At 51.2% G+C, this 23,170-nt stretch overlaps 2 protein-coding genes and 1 long non-coding RNA gene across 7 annotated transcripts in view; 2 read left to right on the top strand and 1 right to left on the bottom strand.

Moving 5' to 3' along the window:
- The first annotated feature begins 823 nt into the window (after positions 1-823).
- On the top strand, positions 824-7,818 carry PRR15L (proline rich 15 like). 2 transcript variants are annotated; one of them, XM_055407675.2, is made up of 2 exons: positions 824-977; positions 5,733-7,818. In XM_055407675.2, exons 1-2 carry the CDS (start codon positions 920-922, stop codon positions 6,062-6,064), a joined length of 390 nt encoding a protein of 129 aa, XP_055263650.1. In that variant the 5' UTR covers positions 824-919; the 3' UTR covers positions 6,065-7,818. The 2 variants fall into 2 exon arrangements, with proteins under 2 accessions (XP_055263650.1, XP_088685146.1); XM_088829020.1 differs by lacking the exon at positions 824-977 and adding an exon at positions 1,233-1,458 and having other exon boundaries at positions 5,733-7,815.
- Positions 7,819-9,275: 1,457 nt separating this feature from the next.
- PNPO (pyridoxamine 5'-phosphate oxidase) lies at positions 9,276-17,681 on the bottom strand. Of its 3 annotated transcripts, none has more exons than XM_055407674.2 (7): positions 17,544-17,681; positions 15,104-15,228; positions 13,887-13,986; positions 12,993-13,046; positions 12,611-12,739; positions 12,240-12,310; positions 9,276-12,018 (listed from the first exon to the last, which is right to left on the bottom strand). In XM_055407674.2, the coding sequence occupies exons 1-7, from the start codon at positions 17,679-17,681 to the stop codon at positions 11,850-11,852; spliced, it is 786 nt and encodes a 261-aa protein (XP_055263649.1). In that variant the 3' UTR covers positions 9,276-11,849. The 3 variants fall into 3 exon arrangements, with proteins under 3 accessions (XP_055263649.1, XP_055263648.1, XP_088685145.1); XM_055407673.2 differs by having other exon boundaries at positions 12,993-13,096; positions 13,874-13,986; XM_088829019.1 differs by lacking the exon at positions 9,276-12,018 and having other exon boundaries at positions 12,278-12,416; positions 12,993-13,096; positions 13,874-13,986.
- Positions 17,682-17,744: 63 nt separating this feature from the next.
- Positions 17,745-23,170, top strand: part of LOC129544314 (uncharacterized) — a 44,738-nt gene continuing 39,312 nt past the window's right edge. For both annotated transcript variants that reach the window (XR_016035524.1, XR_008683432.2), the window contains exons 1-2: positions 17,745-18,023; positions 22,879-22,958. This is a non-coding gene — a long non-coding RNA (uncharacterized LOC129544314). The remainder of the gene's footprint in view (positions 18,024-22,878; positions 22,959-23,170) is intronic.

Genomic DNA, 23,170 nt, shown 5'->3' on the forward strand with positions numbered 1-23,170 from the left:
CATGTTAAATAGAAGCATGTGAGTAAGCCCAGTAGGAGTAAGACAATTCTCGGGGGAGTAGGGGGCATAATAATTTAGGTCTTGAAGGATGAATAGAAGTTTATCTTGGTTTACTCAGGGGGTGGGGAGATCATTCCTAATCTCGTCCTCTTAGACAGCTTCCATACCAAGGAAGGGAGGCAGAGAAAGGCCTTGTGTGCACGTTGAGGGAGAGTTTGGAAGAGAAAGTGCAGACTAGGAGGGCCAGGCCAAGTGGGTTCCACTATGGGGCATGGGGAGCCTCTGCAGGACTGTCCACCTGAGGCCCAGGGACACTGGGGCTGTTTAGGATGGAGGCAAACACGAACTCAAGAGGCCTTGCGAAGCTGAACCATGTAGACTCAGTGCTGAAGCTGTGGGCAGGTTTGAGAGTTGGTTAATTAGAATTTAGGATATAACTTGGAGGGAGCGCCAAGGATGGGGGAATTGTATGCTTTTCTCTACCCAGTGCCCACCCCCACCCCACCCCCACCCCACCCCCACCTCCGGATCTCCTTGGTCCTGGAATGGGACAGTCCATGGCAGAAGGCAGAATTTCAAGGTATTTGAAGACTGCTTCTGAGCGAGGGAGGAGGGGATGTAGACACTTGAGGTTGCGGTAGGTCTGGAGAACCTGGCCTAAGGAGGAGCTGGTGCCACTCAACCCCCTTCCAGGGTGAACTTGAGGAAAAGCCTTCAGGTCAGGAGGGAACCACAGCCTTCCTTCCACCCAGCACCCGCCTGAGGCTTGGGGTGGAAGCAGGCAGCCTGGGAACCGGTCTGCCAACCAGTTTAACCAGGGACTGGTTTCGACTCTTGAGTTCAAAGGAGCTGGGTGCACCCGTTTCTCCCGCCAGCAGGAGCAGCGGCCCTTAACCCTTTCTGGATTGTGCCTGGGGTAATGTGCAGGTGGCAGTTCATGCTGGAGAGGGGTCTGGCCTCTTTGGGGCATGAAACAGGTAGGGGTGACCTCAGTTATGGTTGAGGGGTGCAGACAGGCACCTGAGAGTGGCAGAATGAGGCCAGAGGCTCTCGGGTTCTCCCCACCCCTGACTTCCCTTGGGGTTTCCTCTTCCTGGCCAGGCGGTCCCTGGCGGACCCTGTCTTCTGGGTGGGTGCAAGGGCGCTGGGATTGGATTTCTGGGGTAATGAATATTCATCAGCTAAGCCGGCCTCTGCTTCTGTTTACTTAGCCGGGAGGGGCTGGGTTTCAGGTTCACCTTGACTCCCGGAGCCACAGCGGAGCAGGTACCGCTCCTGCACCTGTTTCTCTGCACCTGCTGCACAGCTGCTCCTACCCAGCTCTCCCAGCCTGAGCCTTGCCTGGCACGGCAGTCCGGAGGCATCCCCACCTCCCCCAGTCTCCCGGGGCTCAGCTCCTGCACTCAGCTCCTCTAGGGAAGTTCTCGGCTCCAGCCTCCCAAGCAGTCGGGCTCGCAGGTACCGGCAGAGGGTGGGCGGGAGGGGAAACCAAGGCATGGACCTCTGTCTGGGGACTCAGTTCTGCTTCCACGGCTGTTACGCCCAGCTGGGAAGGGGGACCAGGCATGCTGGCTCCCATCTCTCTCTACGTGGGCAGGCAAAGCTCGACTCATCCCACTGGCTTCTTGAAGTCAATCCAGACCTCCAACAGAGCTCCTTCTGGGAAAGTTTTACTCCAGAGCAGTGATCTATTAACTCTTGCTGGACAGGAGCTTACCACCTGCTACCCCCTCCCCCTCTGGAAGATGTTTCTGGCTGTCTGGTAGGAATATATCCCTGTCCTCTCCAGGGTACCTGAGTGTCACGCAGAGTGGAGAAGTACCACGGGGGCCGTGCAGAGATGCAAGGAATAGAGGTTCTGAGTTTTGTCTTACTGCGGGAAGCCAACTCACCCCTTCAACCCCCTGCTCCAGCCTTCCACCTCCACCCCAGTCAATGGTTAACTTGTTCCAGCTCAGAAGGAGCCCAACCCAGTCTGGGCAAGGCCCTTAGGGCAGTTCACAGAACCCAGCTGGCATGGTGGGAGCTGTCCTGGGGTGCCCACATGCATGCCAGGGTGCTGACCCCCATAGGCAGTGGGGAGTGGCAGGCTATCCTGTGAGGCCCTTGTGGATTCCCAAGCTGTGCAAACAGTGGAGGTGTAACCTGCATCTTCAGGGCTGATTTCTATCATCCGATGGATTGCAAGGCCCTGGGGCAAGGGCCTTGCCCTCAGTGCGCCTGCTCAGGCCCTGCAGAAGCAGGTATATCACCAGCTGCTGAGTCTGTTCAAAATTCCAAGTACATCCCCTCTCCCAGGTCCCTCTAGCCTCCTGTGACTATGCGTGGGCATGTGACTGTTGGCCTCTGGCTTTTTGCAACTTCGGATACCTGGGAAGTTTGACTGTTGTGTCACATATTTTTTTTCTAAAACAAATCAGATTTTACACTATTTTGAGGTAGCTCAATATTTAAAAGAATCTTATAGCCCCCTTGTTTTGAAAAACAAAGAATAGTCCACTAATTTATCTGTTCTGCAAATTCAGATTTCCACAGATTCAGTTCAGTTCAGTTCAGTTCAGTTCAATTCAGTCGCTCAGTCGTGTCCGACTCTCCGCGACCCCATGAATCACAGCACGCCAGGCCTCCCTGTCCATCACCAACTCCCGGAGTACACTCAAACTCATGTCCACAGAGTCAGTGATGCCATCCAGCCATCTCATTCTCCGTCGTCCCCTTCTCCTCCCGCCCCCAACCCTTCCCAGCATCAGAGTCTTTTCCAGTGAGTCTGCTTAAAGGGCTAAACACCTGCTTACTGGTGTGTCATGTCCTCCTGGACAGAAGGTACAGCAAGGCCTAGCAGAAAGCATTTTGGAGAGACCAGAATTCAAGGCCAGGAGCCAAGGGCACCAATAATTTGGTACCATGGTGGAGGCTCCAGGGCAGGGCCCAAGGGCTACTCTGACCTCTCTCTGTGGTTTTCTGACGAGTGGCTCCCTTTACTCCAAGGAGAGTTAAGACCCATGCATGCCAAGTTCGAAGACCTGTTAAAGTGATATATTTTAAGTGGCACAAGCAGAGGGTACTCTCATGGAGCAAGGCAGTTTGGTGGTTACTGTTGTTTCAGGAGCTGAATCCTCCATTCCCCAAGTTCCTTAGCAGTCCCAGATGGGCTGTGGTGGGGTTGTGGGCTTTGCCCCAGACCAGGTGATGACTGGGGCACCCATAGGCCAAGCAAGCACCCTGTCCCTCCTTCCTGGCCCTCCCCAAGGCTCCTTCCAGAAACCCATTTGGAACACCAAGTTCTGTGCAAGGCTGTGCTAAGCCCAGGTGGGGCAGGCTGCCAAAGCAAAGCTCTCAGGCTGTCTCCTTGGTGCACTCACCTCTCCAGGGTGCCCTGAAAGTATTTACCTGACTACTCACCCCTCCTTCACTTTCTAAGTGGGAGCTGCACTAGATCTCCTTGGGATTTTCTTGCTTCTTGAGCTCAGCTTGAGAGACAGAGCTGGCAAAGTGGGATCTGCTTCCTGGACAGAGAGGTGGGGAGGAATCCCCTTGCTCTGGGCAAGTGGATGGATATATGCAGGGCCAGGGGACAACCACAACAAGGAGGCCATGGATGAAGGCACTCAGTTCATTTCAAGCTTAGGTCAGCATCCTGCTTTCATTTCTTTCTTTCTTTTTCTTTTTAAATACTTTATTGGCTGAACCACACAGCATGTGGGATCTTAGTTTCCTGACCAGAAATCGAACCCATGCCCTCTGCATTGGAAGCACGGAGTCTTAACCACTGGACTTCCAGGGAAGTCCCTCTTTCATTGTTTATGAATTTGACCTGCTCCCCCTCTTAAAAAAAAACTCCAGGCTCATTATGGAAAATCTGGGAATCAAAAAAATAAAATAAAAAATTTAAATATATATATATATATATAGAGAGAGAGAGAGAGGAGAAAACATTCCATATTCCTACTACCTAAAGAAAACCAATTTTAATCATTTGTCATATTTCTTCAGGTCTTTTTAGAAAATGTACTTATGACTATCAGTTTTTAAAAGTAGGTGATATATTTGCCTGACCTGGGGCTGGTTGATCATGGAGCTTTCCGGTGTGCTGTGGCTATTGCACCCTCCTCCTCAGGACTTGCACAGCTCACACTGATACCGAGGCCAAGCTCACTGTGCTCTCGACATGACAGGCCAGTGAACCAGAGAGATGAGGTGTTGAGGCAAGGAATACAATTTTATTCAGAAAGCCAGCTGACCAAGAAGATGGCAGACTAATGTTTCAAAATAACCATCTTTTCGGGGTCTGAATGCCAGGTTCTTTCATGGATCAGAGATGGCAGGGAGGAGGAAACAAAGGAAAAAGGCCATTAATTTTGCAAATATCTCCTAGAATGGCAAGCCTCAGGCAGGGGGATGTGTTAGTTTCTTCCTTCCTGCCATCTATGGGTGGACAGGGTTCTGAACAAAGGCACTTCAGTTTAACAGTCAGGCAGAGGGGCAGGATTCTCTGAGACAGGCCATTATGTATGATTATAATAACAAAAGCAAGGGAAAGCAAATCAAGGAAACAGTTTCAACATGGAGCCGGAATTGACTTCTCCCTGCAACAATACCAAGGAGTTCTGAAAATCAGACCACCAACCTCTCCAGGCCCAAAGATGTTTCCATTTCTCATCACTCTGCCTGCTCCTTCATTGATCTTAATATCTCTAGCCTATACTCTCTTTTTCTTGAGTCCAGATAACTTCATCTGCCAAAACTTCCACCAGCACAGGCAGCAACTTCATGGAATAGTAAAAGGTGAGGCCACTACTGTGTCAGGACACATCACGTTATCAGTGGAGAAGCCTGGATTTCAGAACCCTGCCCCACCTCTCATGGGGTACCCTTGTGGAGGGTCCAGCCTGTAATAACCAGACCCCACATGTACTTCTTGGCCCCACCAAACCTCCTTTCAAATGTTCAGTTTTCCTTTGAACTCCTGTTCTTATGGAAGCTGTATGGGGAAAGGAAACCACCGCTCAATAAGTTTTACTTTGCAAAGCACGTCTACCTTGTGGGCAAGGATTAACATTAGAGCTGAACGTTAGGTCTGGAAAGGACAGGTGAGGACACTGAGGTCCAAAGATGTACCTTGCCAGAGGTCACAAGGCTGGAACAGTTCTCAGGACTTCCCATCCCCAGCCTGATGTTTCTCTCCCTTAGAAAAACCCCAGTTGCTTCTTCAGCCCTGGTAATGACCACAGGGAAGTCCAAGTTACTCTGAACATCACAAATCCTGTTTAATTTTGTAATGAATTCCAAAGAAAATGCATAGGGTATTTCTGTCCGTCTGATATCAGCTGATCACCTGTCAGCTCCTGGCAGCAGGGCCTGGAGGCATAGCGGGAAGTGCTTGGGAAGGTGGCCAAGGCCTAGTTGCTGTATGACCCTGCAAGCTATTCACTCTCCTGCAGCCCCAAGGGGCCTGGAGGGTCAAGCTGTCTGGCAGCGGTGTGTAGCTGTCCCACTGTCCTGTCCGCCTGGCTCAAATGGCTTCCCCGTGGATGTTTTCTTACCGCCTCTTCCCCAGACCCTTCTCTCTCCTTACGTTTACCAAAAGGATTGCATCGCTTACCTGAATCCTGGGTTCACTTGGCCCCACCTTCAATTCTTTCAAGCCTGGTTGGGAGACTAGAAAGGGCTGCTCCAAGGCCCCTACCACTTCTCCCCACTGACCCCTTTCTCTACATCCCCTGTTCCTGCAGGAAGCCCCACCTTCAGGTCTGGGAACGCCATGACCGAAGTTGGCTGGTGGAAGCTGACCTTCCTGCGGAAAAAGAAATCCACTCCCAAAGTGCTGTATGAGATCCCTGACACCTACACTCAGAGTGAAGGTGGTGCGGAGCCCCCGAGGCCTGACAGTGGGAGCCCCAACAGCAACTTTAACACCCGCCTGGAGAAGATTGTGGACAAGAACACCAAGGGCAAGCACGTCAAAGTCTCCAACTCAGGCCGCTTCAAGGAGAAGAAAAAGGTCCGAGCCTCATTGGCGGAGAACCCCAACCTCTTTGATGACAGGGAGGGCAAAGGACAGTGAAGGGGGCCTAGGAGGACACTAGCCCCTTCCCAGTCTCTGCCGTCAGCTGGGTCTGAGACAGGAGTTCACCACGCTGGCCTCTTTGGCCATAGCTGAAGCCGTGGGGGGACTTGATGCCTGCTGGCAGGAAATGTCTGATTTTAGGTTTGTATTTATGTGCTCTGGCTTTCTGGAAGGCCTGAGAGATCCCAGGTCCTCCCGCCCTCCCCCACCACATACAAAGGCACTCCAGTTCAAGGTTGAAAAGTCCCACTTGGGAAGCACAGCCCTCCTGGAAGCACTGGCAGGGCCAGCAGGGAGGTGGGCGTGGAAGGAATGGAGCAAGGGATCCAGACAGACCTCACCCCCTGCCGGGGCACAGGGTCAAGGGTGAGTTTAAATTACTGCTCCCTCTACTTTCTTTACCTGTGATTATTCTCTGGATCAATTCTGAGTGCATTTTCCAGAAGCCACGCGTGATGGGAGTGGTTTCCAGGAGCTGAGGTGGAGATGATGAATTTGAGTTCACCTCTTAACTCAAGTGGGAAACTTCCTGGAACTTTGCCCCCAGGTGCGAAAGGGGAGGGGACCCTGGCACTCCCTAGGAGGTGCTGCAGAAGGCCGGACCAGGGACCCCACAAGTTCTGCATACACCCTCAAAGGGAAAGCACACTGCCCCTTGGGTCCAAACTTGGAAAGGGGGTGGGAAGTTCTGGCAGGAGCCCTTCTCCCCTACTAGTATTTAAGATGGATCAGCCCCAGAGATGAGTCCTGGAGCCTTGAATTTTGTTTAAAAGAAAAAAAAAGTAGGTTTCTTTTTGTAATAAACAATGCTGCAAAAGCAGAGAACCTATGTATGCTCTTGTCCTACATTTACTGAGATACTGTTTTTCATGACTTTACTCTTTTTTACTTTGTGTTCAAACTGTTCCTTTTGAGCATCAGGAAAGGTCCACAGGTGAAAAAATACAGTGCATGGGGCACTAACTTCACCACCAAGCCATTTTAGCATCTGGAGGTGGAAAGAGCAAAGGAAGGAGCTCGTTATACCTCAGCAACAGAAAGGATTTCAGGTGCTCCAAGAGAATGGAGCAGACCTCTGGTTACTGACCCCCAAATCTCAGGGGTTTAGTTTGGGATCCAGATTCAAATTCTGGTTCCTCCTTTAGCAGCTGGGTGATTTGGGGAACATTAAAAAGCAAACAAAATCTCCTCCGAGTCTCAGCTTCCTCTTCTGTAAAAGGGGCTGTACTAATATCTATTTCACAGAGAGTGGCCAGTATAGGGCTTCCCTGGTGACTCAGTGGTAAAGAATCAACCTGCAATGCAGGAGTCACAGGAGATGCAGGTTCGATCCCTGGATTGGGAAAATCCCCTGGAGGAGGGCATGGCAACCCACTCCAGGATTCTTGCCTGGAGAATCCCAGGGACAGAGGAGCCTAGAGGGCTACAGTCCAAAGGGTCGCAAAGAGTCAGACATGACTGAAGCGACTTAGCACACGTACATGGTCAGTATTGCATGACTCATAAGTAGTCCTGTGTATGTGCCCAATGAATATCAGTTTCCTTCCCTTTCTTTTGTGAAGGAACTCTACCGCAGCTCATGCTTCCGTTTAAGGATGAAGAGAGAGCTTACTTCCTATGCTGTTAGGTCTAGACCCTCCTCAAACCCCAGGAGCTGAGAACTGGAAAAAAAATTGGCCAAATCTCTGGAGCTCATGGTGGGGACAGAGAGAGACCAAGGTGACGACTAAACAGTGTGATTCTGTGGCTTCCAGGTCAGCTCCTTGCAGGCTGCTGGGCCACCCCAGGGAGGTTACTCAGGACATTTACCAAAACAAACAGACCTGTACAAGGGGGCCTTTGTTAGCTGGCCTCACCCAGGCCAGAAGGAACTCTGAAGAAGAGGGAGGGAAACGAGGGCCTGGAGGGAGGGAAGGCGGGCTCAGGTGTATGGCCTTCCCCCAAGCCTCTTCCCCATCCCTCCCCACCACATGGAACTTTCTAGGGTCCCCACAATCATTCAGTCCATAAAGCCTCCCATGGAGGAGCTGACTTTCCTCCAACTGCAGCTCTGCCCAGAGTTAGCAGCTGATACTCAGCGGGTTTTAATCAGCCAGCTCTGTGGCAAGTACCCCACGAAGGTCCTCCTGTAACCCTCTCATCATAGGTGCTGTCATTATCTCCATTTTCTAGTTTTCCAGCTGCATTAGCTGAGGCTTAAGAGATTGAGTCACCAGACCTGGGTCAGGGGTTCCTAGTGGCAGAGCTGGGACTGAGGCCAGACCTGTGTATATGGCTGTCGCACCACGCAGCCCACTTCACACGGGGTTTTTATCTGCTCAGGGAAGGGAAGCCTGGCGTGCTGCAGTCCATGGGGTTGCAAAAAGTCAGACAGGACTGAGCAAATGAACAACGGGGAAGGGAAACTGAGGCTCAGAACAAGGAAAGGAGTATAGTCACCTTCTGCAGTGGGGATGTGGGGAGAGAGGGCCATGCCTGGGCCCTGGGGTCCTGGGAGGCGAGCATCCTCTGAGGGGGCCGCCCAGATCTGGAATCAGTGAGGAAAAGCCAACCAGCTTCAAGGGTCAGACCCCAAACCATAGGGACCTGCCGCTTCAGCCATCCTGAGGTTCCCTGAGGCAAGGGGTGGGGAGGGGTGAGAGGCTGGGCCCCAGGCCACTGACCTGTGGTTCTGTCTCATACTGGTAACCACCAGGCCACTATTTTCCCTCTTAGGTGAGAGGGTCTGTGCATTCCTCAACCCTGTGCATGCCACTCCACTCCACGGCCCCAAAGTGATGGCCACAGAATCTCCCACAATAACTCCACACATATCCCTAAGCTAAGGGATGGACCAATGGGCTGGGAGCAGGTAATAAGAGCCAAAGGAGACCTAGCTGTCCAGGAAGTCAGCACCCAGGCAGCCGCAAGTGTTCGCCAGGCCAGAGGAGAAGGAAGTGAGAGTGCAAATATGAAAATATGAGCAGGAGCGGGAGAGGCTACGGTTATTGACCACAGTTTCACTGGGACGGGACCCAAGAGGGGAGAGAGGGGGGCAGGAGGAGCCGACTAGAACTGGCCTGTGCTGCCTAGAAGGGGCCAACCCTGGGCACCGGGCTCCCCCTGCTGGACGCCCAACCTCCCCAAGTGCAGAAGCCAGGTAGGAGGAGTTGCTTAAATTCTTCAACTCCCCTCAAACATGGGGGGCGGGGAACAAGACTAGGCTAGATTGAATATTTACATCATGCATGGCTGATGAGCTTTTATTTTAGACTTGGCACAGGGACTGTCAGACAGAGGAAAGGAAAGGAACAGCTGAGACCTGGCTTAGAGCAGGGGGTATACACAGACCCCATAACAACAGGACAAGGTAGGGAAGGGCACTCCCGCACCCTCTCCTGCAAGAGGCCACAAGGCTAGCATTGTGCCTTCCTGCACCCCCACTTAAGGAAGCCGGTGGGGGTAGGGGGTGGTCAACACCCAGAGGGCCACTCTCGGAGGAGGCAATCAGTAACAGACACCAAAGCACACACCCATACAGTGGAATGAAGTACAGTTTACAGAGTTGCAAGCTCAATGGCCAATGTATGCAAACAGTCAGTTCTCTGATCCTGGCTTAGTCACAGCAAACATTTGCCCAGCCTGGCTCCTCCCCGCAGCCTGGAGGCCACTCATCCACGTTACCCCTGGTCACCAGACTTGTGCTTGAAGACAAAGACTACAGCTCAGCACAGGCCTCAGCCAAGTGCTACCGAAGAGTCCAGAAGTGGTTGGTTTAGAGGTTGAGGCTAATCCGGTTACCGGGAAGCGGGGGTGGTCTTGTTTAAAGCAGCGTGGGATTCAATGGGTCTAGGGTAGGTGGCTAAGGGAAGCCAAAGCTGCTCGCCTGTGGACCACACTGCAAGTGAATCAAAGTCGCTCAGTCATGTCTGACTCTTTTCGACTCCATGGACTATACAGTCCATGGGATTCTCCAGGCCAGAATACTGGGGTGGGTAGCCTTTCCCTTCTTCGGGGATCTTCCCAACCCAGAGATCAAACCCAGGTCTCCTGCACTGCAGACGGATTCTTTACCACCTGAGCCACAAGGGAAGACCCACTGCAAGTAGCAAGGATCTATTAACAGGGGCTCTCAACCTTGGCTGCACAGAATTCCCAAGGTCCTTTGAAATTTCCCCAAGTCCAGTCTGCACTCACACTGGTCAAATCACCTCTGAGAGTGGGACTGAGCAGGAGGGTTTTTAAAGTTCCTGGGCAATTCCAGTGAAAACCAGTGACCTAGGAGTCATCATCTGGAGAAGGAAATGGCAACCCACTCCAGTGTTCTTGCCTGGAGAATCCCAGGGACGGGGGGAGCCTGGTGGGCTTCCGTCTATGGGGTCACACAGAGTCGGACACGACTGAAGTGACTTAGCAGCAGCAGCAGCAGCAGGAGTCATCATCAGTAGGGGTGGGAGGGAGGTAAAGGGATGTGTGTCAGAAAAGTATAAGCTCGATTATTTAATTTTATATCTGGAAAGCAAAATACATATAAATGTATGTATATATGTATTTTTTTAATGTATGTATATATGTATTTCACATACATACGTGCTGTGGTAAGTTTCAGTCGTGTCTGACTCTTTGCGACCCTATGGACTGTAGCCTGCCAGGCTCCTCTGTCCATGGCATTCTCCAGGAAAGAATACTAGAGTGGGTTGCCATGCCCTCCTCCAGGGGATCTTCTAGACACAGGGATTGAACCCACGTCTTATATCTCCTGCACTGGCAGGTGGGTTCTTTACCACTAGTACCACCTGGAAAGCCCTCACATACACCAAGTTTTCACAAACAAATGTGGAAAGTAAGGCCTGATGAAAATCTTCCTGACCCACAGGTACCAGCACGAGTTCCTTCGACAAAACTCCTGCCTAACAGGGACAGAACATGCACCACCTAACCTACTCCCTCTTAGGCAGCCCCATTTCTGAAATTTCTTCCCATATTGAGATGAAATCTAACTTCATGTAACTTCCACCTATGGGTCCTCTGGAGCTACAGAGAATAAATTGAGTCTCTTTTCCACATTGCTCTTCTCCAGATAATGGAGGGCAGCTATCAGTTGGGTAAGAGGTTTAAAAATATCCTATTAGTAAATGAGTTAGTTAAGGTTCTCTTCGTTGCAAGCAAATAAATTCTGACTGGTTTAAGCCAAGAAAAAAAAAATCTCTTTTTTTAGAGACAATGGGTTTTCTGAGGTAGAAGGAGGAATTGCACAACCCCAGGCACGGGAAGGAGGGATCCATGGATCCTTCAGAGAATTGCAAGAGCGGCAGCCAGAAGTTGCTGTTTCTAAGCTGCCATTATTTACTTGGCTACAAATGGCTCCTATGCTCTGAGTCTCTAGATTTCAAATTGGAAAGAAAAGAAAAACTGATTGGCTAGATTGCCTGGGGTGTTTCTGCTGGGATCAGTCGACTCTGGCCAGACTCTGTCATGTGATAATAGACGAGGCTGCTGGGGGCCCACCCCCTGTCACCGGAAAAGGGAATCACACCAGCTCCACCCCTAGAGGGAGCTATTCCAATAAATCATCGTTAAGGTCGAGAAGATAATCACAAGATTTTCCGTTTGTGATAGTATGTGCCACTGTTAAACTCCACGAGACTAGCTGATTAAGGAGAATTCCGAGGGTAAACACTAAAGGGCCTTGAATATAAAAGGCAGGAAGGGAAATGGGTTGAGTTTAGAAGGGTCTGGCCCCACATCCCATACCCTCTCTGGGCACTGGCCCCAGCTCCACTCAGTGCCAACAGATTGGGAGTCAGGGTGCAAGTCTCTCATAGAGCCAGTCTTCCTCCCCTCGGTGGGTCATGGGCCCCAGAGGAGAGTCTCCGGTTAGTAGGCCTCGTCGAAAGACAATCCGGTCGTGCAGGCGGTTGGTTTGGCCTTGCCAGAACTCCATCACCTGTGGGTACAGGATGTAGCCACCCCTATAAGGAGAAGTAGATGGTTTGGTGCTCTGTGCTTTTTTCTAGCCAGGCAACCCCCACCACCCTCCACACCATCCCAGGGTCCCGTGAAGGAAGCTGCTGGCATGTATCTGACAAGGGTTGCCAGGGAGGAGTATATCTGTAATTCCAAGGACAGCATGGCTTCAAGGAAGCATGAGGGTCCCAGTGTCTCTTTCTAGGTGACCCCCGGTACCACTCACCAGTATTTTGGCTTTGGCACCTCCTGTTCCTGGTAAAGTTGCTCCAGTTCCTTATTTTTCTTTCTCAGATACTGTCCAGGGGAAATGAAGGAAGAGCCAGATCCAGTCAGTGATTCATTTAATCACCACTTACAGGGCATGTGCTCTAGGCCAGGTGCTGGGGAACACAGGTAACCTCTGGGGGCACAGTTCAATGGGAAGGTCAGACAGACACAGGAGGCCTGATCCCTGGTCCCCATATTCACATCCCCCAGGGAGACCATCCATTTCACTTTGCTGGAAAGGGAGGGCCCTGGCATCCCCTGGGGACAGCCTCTGGGGCTGAGCCAAGGCACCCACCACTCAAAGGACTAAGGAGAAGCCCCACTCACCTCCCGATCCGGGATCACGGAACTCTGGTGACTGACCACAGCCCCAATCTGGCTGCTTTTGGGGCGGGAGTGGAAGTAGCATTCAGCCTCCTCCTCAGGTAGCTTCTTCACGGGCCCCTCCACACGTACCTGCCCAGGGATGGCCCTGGTTAGATAGCATTCAAGGCCACCTGCCCTCCAGACCAGCACTGGCCCCAGTCTTCTTTGTTCTTCTCTTTATCCACTGCCCCACTGAGCCTGACTCCAGGTAGCCCAGCTAAGTGAGAGCCATTTAAAAGGCAGGATGTTTGCGCAGCCTGGGGACCTTCACCAGGTTTCTCCATAAACTCAGGCCCCTCCTACCTCCAGTCCACCCCCAGCTGTCCCAGGAATGCTCACTCACCTGACGGTGCAGGGGCTCCCAGTAGAAGACAAGGGAAGCAAAGGGATTCGAGTCCTGGAAATGGAAGAAAATCCACAGACAGTCATCCGGACAGGAGAGGAGGCCTGAGCACAGGGGGAAGGCAGGGGGTCTGCACCGCGCAGGCCCACTGCAGACGCATTTACTGTAGCATCTTATTAAGTCCCCAAAGGTAGGCCTACTTTTACAGGTGTGGAGATAGGCTCAGAGAGGTTCACAAACATGCCCAGGTTCACAGAGTCAATGGAAACCTGCACTGAAAACTTCAGCCAGATGGACTCCAGAGTGAGGCTTGTCATTTCTCTCACCCACAGATTTGCAAATCCTCTGAAATGCACATTTGACTGCACTGGACTCGGGGGAGACCTACTCATTTTGGATTCATTAACGCATACGAAGTGCCAGCTCTGTGCTCAACACCAGGAGAGGTGCTGGGGGTATAACAGAGACACCTCAGAGGCAGCCCTGCCCCCATGGAGCTCACCATTTAGCAGAGGACATAAACATTGATCACATAATCCCCCAAATACATGCAGTTAGAAATTAGAACAATGGCAGAAAGGAAATCTGTAAATTATAGTGACCGCAGTGAGAGGGGCTGGCTCAGCCTGGGAGTCCAGAGGATTCCATGAGGAGGTGACATGGGGGCTGAGACCCGAAGAAACAGGAGCTACTCAGATAAACAGCTAGGGAGGTGGAGGTGCTTAAAGCTTGCCCTCATTCACAGCAGAGAGAAGGCAAGCGCAAAGGCCTCTAGTCAGGACAGTGCCTGAGCATGGCTGGCAAGTAGACTGGGGCAGGGGTGGCATGAGTAGGCAACCAACAAGCCAGGGCTGGACCCTGCAGGCCCAGGAAGGATTTACCGTGAACCCTCACCAGCTCTTTTCCCTTTCGACTCTCGAAGTTAGTGAAGAAGCGGAAGCCATCCTTCCCAAAGCCCTTCAGCAGCACCATGCGGGCAGACGGTTTCCCATCTCTGGGGCAAAGAGCAGAGCACCGTGGTCAGAGACCCTCCCTACAGGATGTCTGAGCACCCCTACACCTGTGCCCCCTTATTCTGCACTCTCTGGGCACTCAAGCTGCCCATGGGAATTTGTCCCAGAGGTGCAAGCATGACACCATTGCCTAGGGCCCTATAATGGACTGAACTGGGTTCCACTAACATTTTTGAAGCCCTCACCCACAATGCGACTGTATTTGGAGATGGGACCTTTAGGGAATGATGACGGTTAAATGAGATCATAAGAGTGGGACTCTAATCCAGTAGGACTGGTGTCCTTATATGAAAAGGAAGAGACACCAGCGAACTCCCTCTCTCCCTGCATATACAAAGGGAGGGCCATGCGAGAACACAGCAGAAAGGCAGCCCTCTGTAAGCAAGGACTCGAGAGAGGCTTTGCTAGAAATAAACTCTGATTGGACTTGATTTTGGACTTCTCGCCTCCAGACCTGTGAAAAAACAAGTTTCTGCTACACCACCCCGTCTCTGTTATGGTGGCCCAAGCAAACTAGCTCTGGGGGGTATACAGGGGCACAGTCCAAGGGCCCTGCCTCCAAAGTCTTACACTTTAGTGAGGAGGGGAAAGAAGAGTTGAATAAGAGTTTAATACAAGCGATGTCTCAAGGGATTTATGACTGATTGTCAAATGAATGATACAAACCAGCACTGTGCTAGATTTCAAGAGAGGGAGATGGCTTTATGGAGGTCTACCTGGCGTGCTGTGATTCATGGGGTCGCAGAGAGTCGGACACGACTGAGCGACTGAACTGAACTGAACTGAACCTCCCCAGATGGGAACTGGGGAGACTGGGAGCTGAGGGAGACAAGGGTGTGTGTACTGGGGGGGTGGAAGCATCAAGGGCAGAGATGGATGAGGCACTACATTTTATCTAAATGGAACTGAGTCAAGTCTAATCTTCTGTTTATAGGTAAGGACACTGAGGCCCAGAGAGGACAAATTACTTGCCTGAGGCCACACAGCATGTTAATAATAGAACTAGAATCATAAAGTTGTCTTCCATCTAACTGAGAGCTTCCTAAGTTTCCTACTTCATCTGTACCCACCTACAGAAGGGCCCACGGCTATGCCTACCTTGTACACGTAGCCAGACACATGGCGTTGGCTTCCATTATGTCAGGACACTGAACAGCCTCCTCAAACCAGGCAGCAAACTGTTTCACAGGGTCCAGGGAGGTCAGATGAGTCTCCTCAAATGCCTGGGAAGGGAGAGTTTTACTTCATTTAACAAACACATAGAGTGTTTACTGAGTACATGGTTCTGTTCTAGGCACTTTTCAAGTGTTAACTCATTTAGTCCTCATAACAAAAACCCGTCCCCAGGAAGGTTCTGTTAGTCTCATCTTATAGATGAGAAGACAGGTACAAAATGGTGACAAAACAGGGTTTCATGTCATGGTGTTGAACCTATCACCTGGGAAGCCTAAAAAAAACAAAAAAGACTCCTAGGCTCCACCCAGTAAATTCTCATTCAGCAGGTCAATGGCAGAAAGGCGGACCCCTTCCAGGGCTCTTGTCTGACACTCAGAAATGAATTGTCCAAGGAGGTACACTTGCTGACCAAACAAGAGACTTTATTGGAACAGGGCGCCCAGGTGGAAAGCAGCAGGGTAAGGGAACCCAGGAGGACAGCTCTGCCACATGGCTTGGAGTTTCATGTTTTATGGTGATGTTGCTGGTTTCTGGGTTGTCTCTGGCCAATCATTCTGACTCAGGGTCCTTCCTGGTGGCAGGCACATTGCTCAGCCAAGATGGGATTCCAGTCAGATGGATTCTGGGAGGTAGGTAGGACATACAGACTGTCTCCTCTCTCCTTTTGACCTTTCTCAAATTCTTCTAGTTGGTGTTAGCTTGTTAGTTCCATGTTCCTTCCTGGGACCTCTGGTTTAAGATAACTCATGCAAGTGGTTACTTTGGGGCCTGGCCAGGGCGAGCAGTTTGGGTCAGTGGTTCCCCTAACAAGTCTGGGATTTAATGAAAAACTGCCATGTTTAACAAGCATTTCTGGAAATGTTCACATGCAACTAGATTCGGTAACCAGGCTCTGGGCCCTAATTCCAAAATAGTTCTCTTGGTTTCTCTTCTGAGGAGAAAAAAGGAAGTAAGATCCAGGAGCTTTCTCCTGTACTCCTGGGTAAGTTATTTCTCCTCCTCAAAGTGTTATTTATTTATCAAACATCTATGGACTTCCCTGGGGTCCAGTGGTTTAAAATCCACCTGCCAATGCAGGGCGCTGGGGTTTGATCCCTAGTCTGGGAAGATCCCACATGCCGGGAGGCAGCCTGAGGGCCACAGCTACTGAGCCCATGGGCTGCAGCTGTGGGAAGACCGCACACCTAAAGCCCCATGCTCCCCAATGAGAGAAGCCTTTGCCCAAGGAAGACCCAGAACAACCAAAAATAGACAAAATAAATTAACTAGTTACATTTAAAAACAACAACAACAAACAAAAGCTTCCCAAGTGGCTCAGCGGTAAAGAATTCGCCTGCCAATCCAGGAGACACGTGTTCTAATCCCTGGTTCGGGAAGATCCCCTAGACAAGGAAATGACAACCCACTTCAGTATTTTTGCCTGGGAAATTCCATGGACAGAGTAACCTGGTGGGCTTCAGTTCATGGGGTCACAGAGTTGGAGACAACTCAGTGACTAAACAAGCTGATTATCACTGTTCTAGGCACTTCACCAGCTTCACTACTTTGGCCACCTGATGTGAACAGTCGACTCATTGGGAAAGATCCTGATGCTGGAAAGATTGAAGGCAAAAGGAGAAAGCAGGCAAAAGAAGAGGGCAGCAAAGGACGAGATGGTTGGATAGCACCACCGACTCAGTGGACATGAACCTGAGCAAATTTTGGGAGATACTGAAGGACAGGGAAGCCTGACCCAGTGCAGTCCATGGGGTTGCAAAGAGTCTGACGCAACTTGGCAACTGAACAACAGAGGTATTTTACAAATATCAAAGTCCATAACATTTCTGTGAGGTCAGTGATATTACTTGTGAAGTGAGGAAACAGACCCAGAGAGGTGAGTAAACCGCCCAAGAAGTGCACCCGACGACCGGCAGGATTCCTCCCAAGCAACCCCCGAGTGAGTGCTCTGAGTGCCACTTCCCTCTTTGTTGTTTCTCCTTTTTCACATTTTGCCCCTTCTAGATAGTTGGAGTCTAGTTTCCAGGTCAGTGCCAACCATAATTAAGGGCACAGGGGAGCAGGTCGCCATGCAAAGTCACTTCCAGGCTGTGGACTAGGGGCTGAGTAATAGGACACTTGCCAGTGCCCATTCCAGCTTTGACTTGGCTGGGCAGCCTAGGGTCAAGGTCTCTCTGAGCTGCTTCTGGAGTCCACCTTCATCCTCGTTTCTCCAAAAACCCTCCCCCCTTGATTGTCTTTGAATCCCCGCTTCTCCCATAGGGGTAACCCCGAGCCCCAAGAGGTGGATCAGAAACCCCAGGGGATCCCTTCCATGCCCCTCCCCTCGGGAGACGACTGCGGAGGCCCTGCAGGGCAGCGGCACCTCTGGGTCCCCGCGGTAAGTCTTGCGCATCGGTCCCAGGTCCATGGCAGCACCGCGGCTGCAGAGGTGGCGGAGGCAGCGGGGCCACTCGGCGGGTCGCCCAAACGTCACGATGACGCTCCGCAGCCAGAATGTCATGGGGCCGATGGCCACGTGACCCGGCGTGGCTCCGCGCTGGATTCCGTTGGGTTCGGAACCAGCGTCTTAGCCGGGGAATCTTCCGGCAAGGAAGAATTTACCACTCACCAAGCCAGGACGACAGCCTAAGTCCTCCGAGCCAACGGGAGCCAATGGGAAGCCAGAGTCGGTGGAGGGAGCCGGGAGCGGAGAGACCATTGGTTGGAGTTTTCCAGGAGCGAAGCCAATTAGAAGAAGAACAGAGGAACCCGGCAGCCAATGGACGGCGCCTCCCGGGGCGGGAGCAGAGAGACAAGGAAATGCTGTCACCGCGGTTAACACGCACGTGGAGGTTTGTTAAAGGTATAGGGACTGCAGCGGCCCAGGCGGGAGGGGCAAGGGAGGAGCCGCTGGGGGCTTGTGGAGATGGTCAGTATGAAGAGGCCCGCCCCTAGCAGATGCCCGAAGGGTAGCTTAGAGATTGGCGGCCTGGAAAGGACAAACGGAAAATGGAATTAGGGGCCAGACTCTGAGGCAAGGTGAAGTGGAGACACAGAAAGGCGATCTGGTGGGGGGATGAAATTTGGGCTCGAGAGTGGGAGAGGTTGAAATGTGACTCCGGGTCTCGCGGGATAGGCGTGTGTATATAGTGTGTGAGTATGGGGAGGTGCTCTGGTGTCTGGGAGGAGCAGTTGGGTCAGGAGGAGACTGTGGGTAAGAAAGCAGATGGCCAAGTGGGAAAGGGGAAGAGGGAAATTTGGGATCAAACCATCCCAGATAAGAGCCATCTTCCTCTTTCAGCTCTGAATGGCCGCTCTCCAGCCTCATTTCTGTAATGCAGCTCAGAGCATGCTCCTTCCGTTCCTCATGGCTTCCTCTTTTGTGGTTGAAGCAGAGCTCATACTACCCAGTGTTCCAGTAGATGGAAAGATGGCCCCACCGCTCCAGGGCCACCTCCCTCTTTGTTGTTTCTCCTTTTTCACATTTTGCCCCTTCTAGATAGTTGGAGTCTAGTTTCCAGGTCAGTGCCAACCATAATTAAGGGCACAGGGGAGCAGATTGCCATGCAAAGTCACTTCCAGGTTGTGGACTAGGGGCTGAGTAATGGGACAGTTGCCAGTGCCCATTCCAGCTTTGACTTGGCTGGGCAGCCTAGGGTCAAGGCCTCTCTGTAGTCCTTTCTGAACATCAAGAAGGGGAGCTGCAAGAGCCTTTTAGGCAGGCACCCCAGGACTGTGTCAGGTAAGGGGAACTCCCCCACCCTGCCCAGGTGTTTGCATTACTGCCATGCTTCATTAAGCCCTACATTAGATGACTGTCATCCTTTATTATGTGCACGTAGCTTGAGCCAAATGGCATCTGGAAGACAGATTTGCTGCAAAGAAATAATTCATCTCAAGGTTTAATGATGTTGATCAATGGATTCTCCACTGGTTGAAATTTTTTTGTGTGGCCATCATTTTTGTCTGTTGACACAATTGAGAGAGAGGTGACTGGACTTTCTTTCTTGTTGAGGTTGTTCTTCCACATATGACCATTGCTTCCCTCCTCCCAAGGCCCTGCACTTGAACCTGGATAAGCAGTGATTAGTACTCTGCAGCTCACATGATTTTGTTCATGGGGCTACACTCTTAACACTGCTGGGTTACGCTACCCTGGGCCCAGATTCTGGTGCACCAAGACTAGGATCATTTGAATGGTTTGCTTAAAATTTAAAAGCCAAGGGCTCAGTGTACTGGGGAAGACATGTGTTAAAGACCAGGCACTGAGCTAGGTCTGAGAATATGAAGATAAAGGTGCATGGTTCCTGCCCACAGCGGGCTTATACTCTATAGTGGGAGGCAGATCTGTAAACTAAGGAGTTACAGGAACTTTAACAGATGTATCAAGGTAAAGGGGACCAAAAATGAGAATGTGGTCTCCAAGGGTTACACAGTCGGGAAAGGCTTCATAAAGGGAGCAGACATTTGATTTGTCTTCATGAGTAAGTGTTCTCCAGATGGGCAAAGAACAGTCATTCCAGGAAGAGGGAACAACTTGAGTGTGATACTGCCAGAGTGAGGTGGTGAGAAAACAGGCCAGGCAAGGAGGCAGGGGCTAGGTGACTGCTAAAGAGCAGACAGGTGGCAAGGGCCAGCTTTAGATATCTCTTCTCAGTTTTCATCCTGTGCTGCTGTCGAACCAGGGTGTCTAATTCCTGGTTTTTTAAGGCCAGGTAGGAAGAAAATGATGGCGCCCCACTCCAGTACTCTTGCCTGGAAAATCCCATGGATGGAGGAGCCTGGTAGGCTGCAGTCCATGGGGTCGCGAAGAGTCGGACATGACTGAGCGACTTCACTTTCACTTTTCACTTTCATGCATTGGAGAAGGAAATGGCAACCCACTTCAGTGTTCTTGCCTGGAGAATCCCAGGGACGGGGGAGCCTGGTGGGCTTCCGTCTATGGGGTCACACAGAGTCGGACACGACTGAAGCGACTTAGCAGCAGCAGCAGGAAGAAAAAGTACTAGATTCTGACAGCCTCTTCCATCCTTGGCTATTAGTGATGAAATTTGCAACTGGTTGCCTTTTTATATTTCCCCTTTGTCTTGAAGATAATCAGTAGGCTTGTATTGTGCTTTTCTGCCTGGTGGAATTTGGTGTCTAGATCACAAAGGGGCCCTGCAGTGCAAACCAGAGGGGAACATGATGCCCGCTGTGGGTGCTGCTCCTGCTGCGACCCCAGCAAGGGGATTGACTGCTTGGGAGAAATGAATTTCTTTTTTACTGCTTTTCTTAAATATTTTGCTCACCACCCCCCAACTTTGTAAAGTTACTAATCTTTTCTTCGAGGTCTTTAATGAATAGAAGCTATATTGCAATACTGCATTGTACAGAGACACCCCAGTTTCTCAATATGCAGCAAAAGGTTGGAGACTTTGTTTGGGGACTATGCCTTGCCTGTTTTCTCCTAATACTTTTGCATTTATGTTCTTAAATCACCATTTTTAGTCTAATTGTTTGATTAAATTATACATTTCAGTTACATCTTGGTGACTGGATTTTTGTTTGGGGACATGGCTCTGGTGACCAATAGGTGATGGGCAAAGGAGGGTGAGGCAGTGGCAGGGAGACATTAGGAGATGCTGTTCTTTAAGCTAGAGCTGGGAGTGGAGAGCCTGATGCCTGAGTTTGGGGGGTATGAGGTGGAAGGGAATGGTTTAACTCAGCAGGATGCCTTTAGGTGAGCTGGGCAGTGAGTGAAAGGGAAGTTACTCAGTCATGTCCAACTCTTTGCGACCCCATGGACTGTAGCCTACCATGCTTCTCCATCCATGGGATTTTCCAGGCAAGAGTACTGGAGTGGGTTGCCATTTCCTTCTCCAGAGGATCTTCCCAACCCAGGGATCAAAGCTGGGTCTCCCGCATTGTAGGCAGACTCCTTACTGTCTGAGCCACCAGGGAAGGTGCTATTCTTTAAAGTGAGGGCGTGTTGGAGGAGAGATTTCAGGGAAAGATGAAGTCACCATCAGGCCTGCTGAGTGTGAGGGTTTATGGGACAACCATGTGTGGTCAGGTTGAAAAAGCCCTTCTGAAGCTGGGGGAGAGGTCTGGACTGATGGGACGGTTTAGGTGTCATGAACCTCCAAGGTGGCACTTGAAGCCATAGGGAAGGATGAGAATGTCTGGGAAGGGAAGGGAACCTGGGGGAGCAGTTAATGATGCTTGTGCAGTACAGCCCCCAGCTTTCCAGGGAACCAACAGCAGGCTGGAACCAACCCCAGGTGTGTTGGAGGCCCAAATCTCAGGAATTCTCTGGCCCGGCCTTGGGTGAACTCAGATTGGAGCCTCAGAACGCACAGATGGGTACTTGGTGCTCTTTTGGCAGATACCTGAACCCTGAGTATGGTTACCAGGGGACCCAGAGTGGGGTGCAATGAGGCTGACCCTTACCCAAGTGTCCCGCTTGCGGTTATGGGGTTAACCCCTCATGTGATCCTTTGCATGTGCTCACGGATTGCTCCCCAAATATGTCCCTTCGTTTTCATATGTGAACCCCAGGAGAAGCTCCTTCATGGGAAGGGCTCCTTCTCACAGTCCCAGCAAGGAAATGCTAATGTGTAATATTTATGCATAATCTGCTTTTCTTAAGCTTCTCTGAACCTGGTGAGTGGAGCTTGGGGTTTTGGGCACCTGGTCGGAATGGAGGGATGTTAAGGTTTCCAAGGCTGAGTGATCTCTGGGGCATCTATCTTAGCCCCAGCACTGAGTGAGCCACAGGAGCGGGAGGAGGCCTGATGGTGTCTTAGGCCCAAAGGATATGACCTGGTGGCTCCTTAGTTTTATTTAAGGACTCCTGGTCGATTGTCTTGACCTGACCTGTGGTTATTTCTTATTTCCTCTTGCCCAGGATCTCGATGAGCAGGTATCTGATGCTCCTCTCCAAGCCCTGATTCTTTGCTTCTCCCTCCATTCTTTGCTTTCTTTTCACCCACACCCCTGTTCTTTATTCCATCCTCCCAGGCTCACTTCCTGCTCTTCTACTCCCTGAGGGCCCCTTCACTAGGAAACCCAGCTGTCACCTGTCCTGAGATTATTGCAGTTCACTGAGTAGCAGTTCCCAGCCCCAGAGACCTTGGTCAGGTCACAGAAGGTCCCTGACCCCCAAGTTAGATTTCCTGAATCCACCACCATCTAGACCTCAGCCACGAGCCCCTGATGGGTCCAGTGACCTGAGCTGCTACAGGTGGCTCCCATCATTAAACTCAAATGCGGGGCCTCAAAGGATGATTGTCAAGATGGGCTTAGTAGTTTGAAGGAGGTCTGAGGTCTACTTGCTGGTTTAGTTAGGAAAAAATCATGCCCGATGTGCCTTCAGGAGAGGAGTGTCTTTCCCAGACCCCTTTTATTTCAACCTCATAATCCTAGTATCTGGGATGGGTGAGCTGCAGCATTGAGCATCACGGAACAGACAAAGGGAGGTGGCCTTGGAGCACTGGACCCTGGGCGGGGAACTCCGACCGTGTGACCCCCACTCTTAAGCTGCTGGGGGTGGCCTGATGGGGGTGTCATTTTCAACCAGGGCCAGTCAGGTGTCCTGGGGAGACCTCTGGCCTGGAGTGGACTTGGGCTGCATCATTCTAACAGTCCCCACCCCTGCAACTCTTTAGTCTCAGTAAGGAGTAGATTGAAGCAGATGAGGGCTAATTAGCCACTGGGTCTCTCTGTTCTTTCCTCAGGCCATTAGCCATGCCAGGCAGAATACATCTTCCTGCTTCCCTTCTAACTCAGGCATCCCATAGGAGGCAGAGATGATCAGGTATGTGTCTCACTGGAGAAGGGAAACCCTGAGTGACAGCATGCTGTTCTGCCCGTTAGGGGCTGGCACCTCATTTCCAAAGGATGCCGAGGTCAGCTTCCGCCCTTGAAGCATAAACCACAGTTCCCAGGAAAGGATAGTTCTTTGTGCCTGAGAGCAAAGTCGGTGGGGAACATGTGGCCAAAAGAGATCAGTTGTTAACATTCCCCTTC

This window comes from Moschus berezovskii, chromosome 20, assembly GCF_049115385.1.
Source record: "Moschus berezovskii isolate FMDL1 chromosome 20, NW_MosBer_1.0, whole genome shotgun sequence".
In the NCBI taxonomy this organism is placed as follows: domain Eukaryota; kingdom Metazoa; phylum Chordata; class Mammalia; order Artiodactyla; family Moschidae; genus Moschus; species Moschus berezovskii.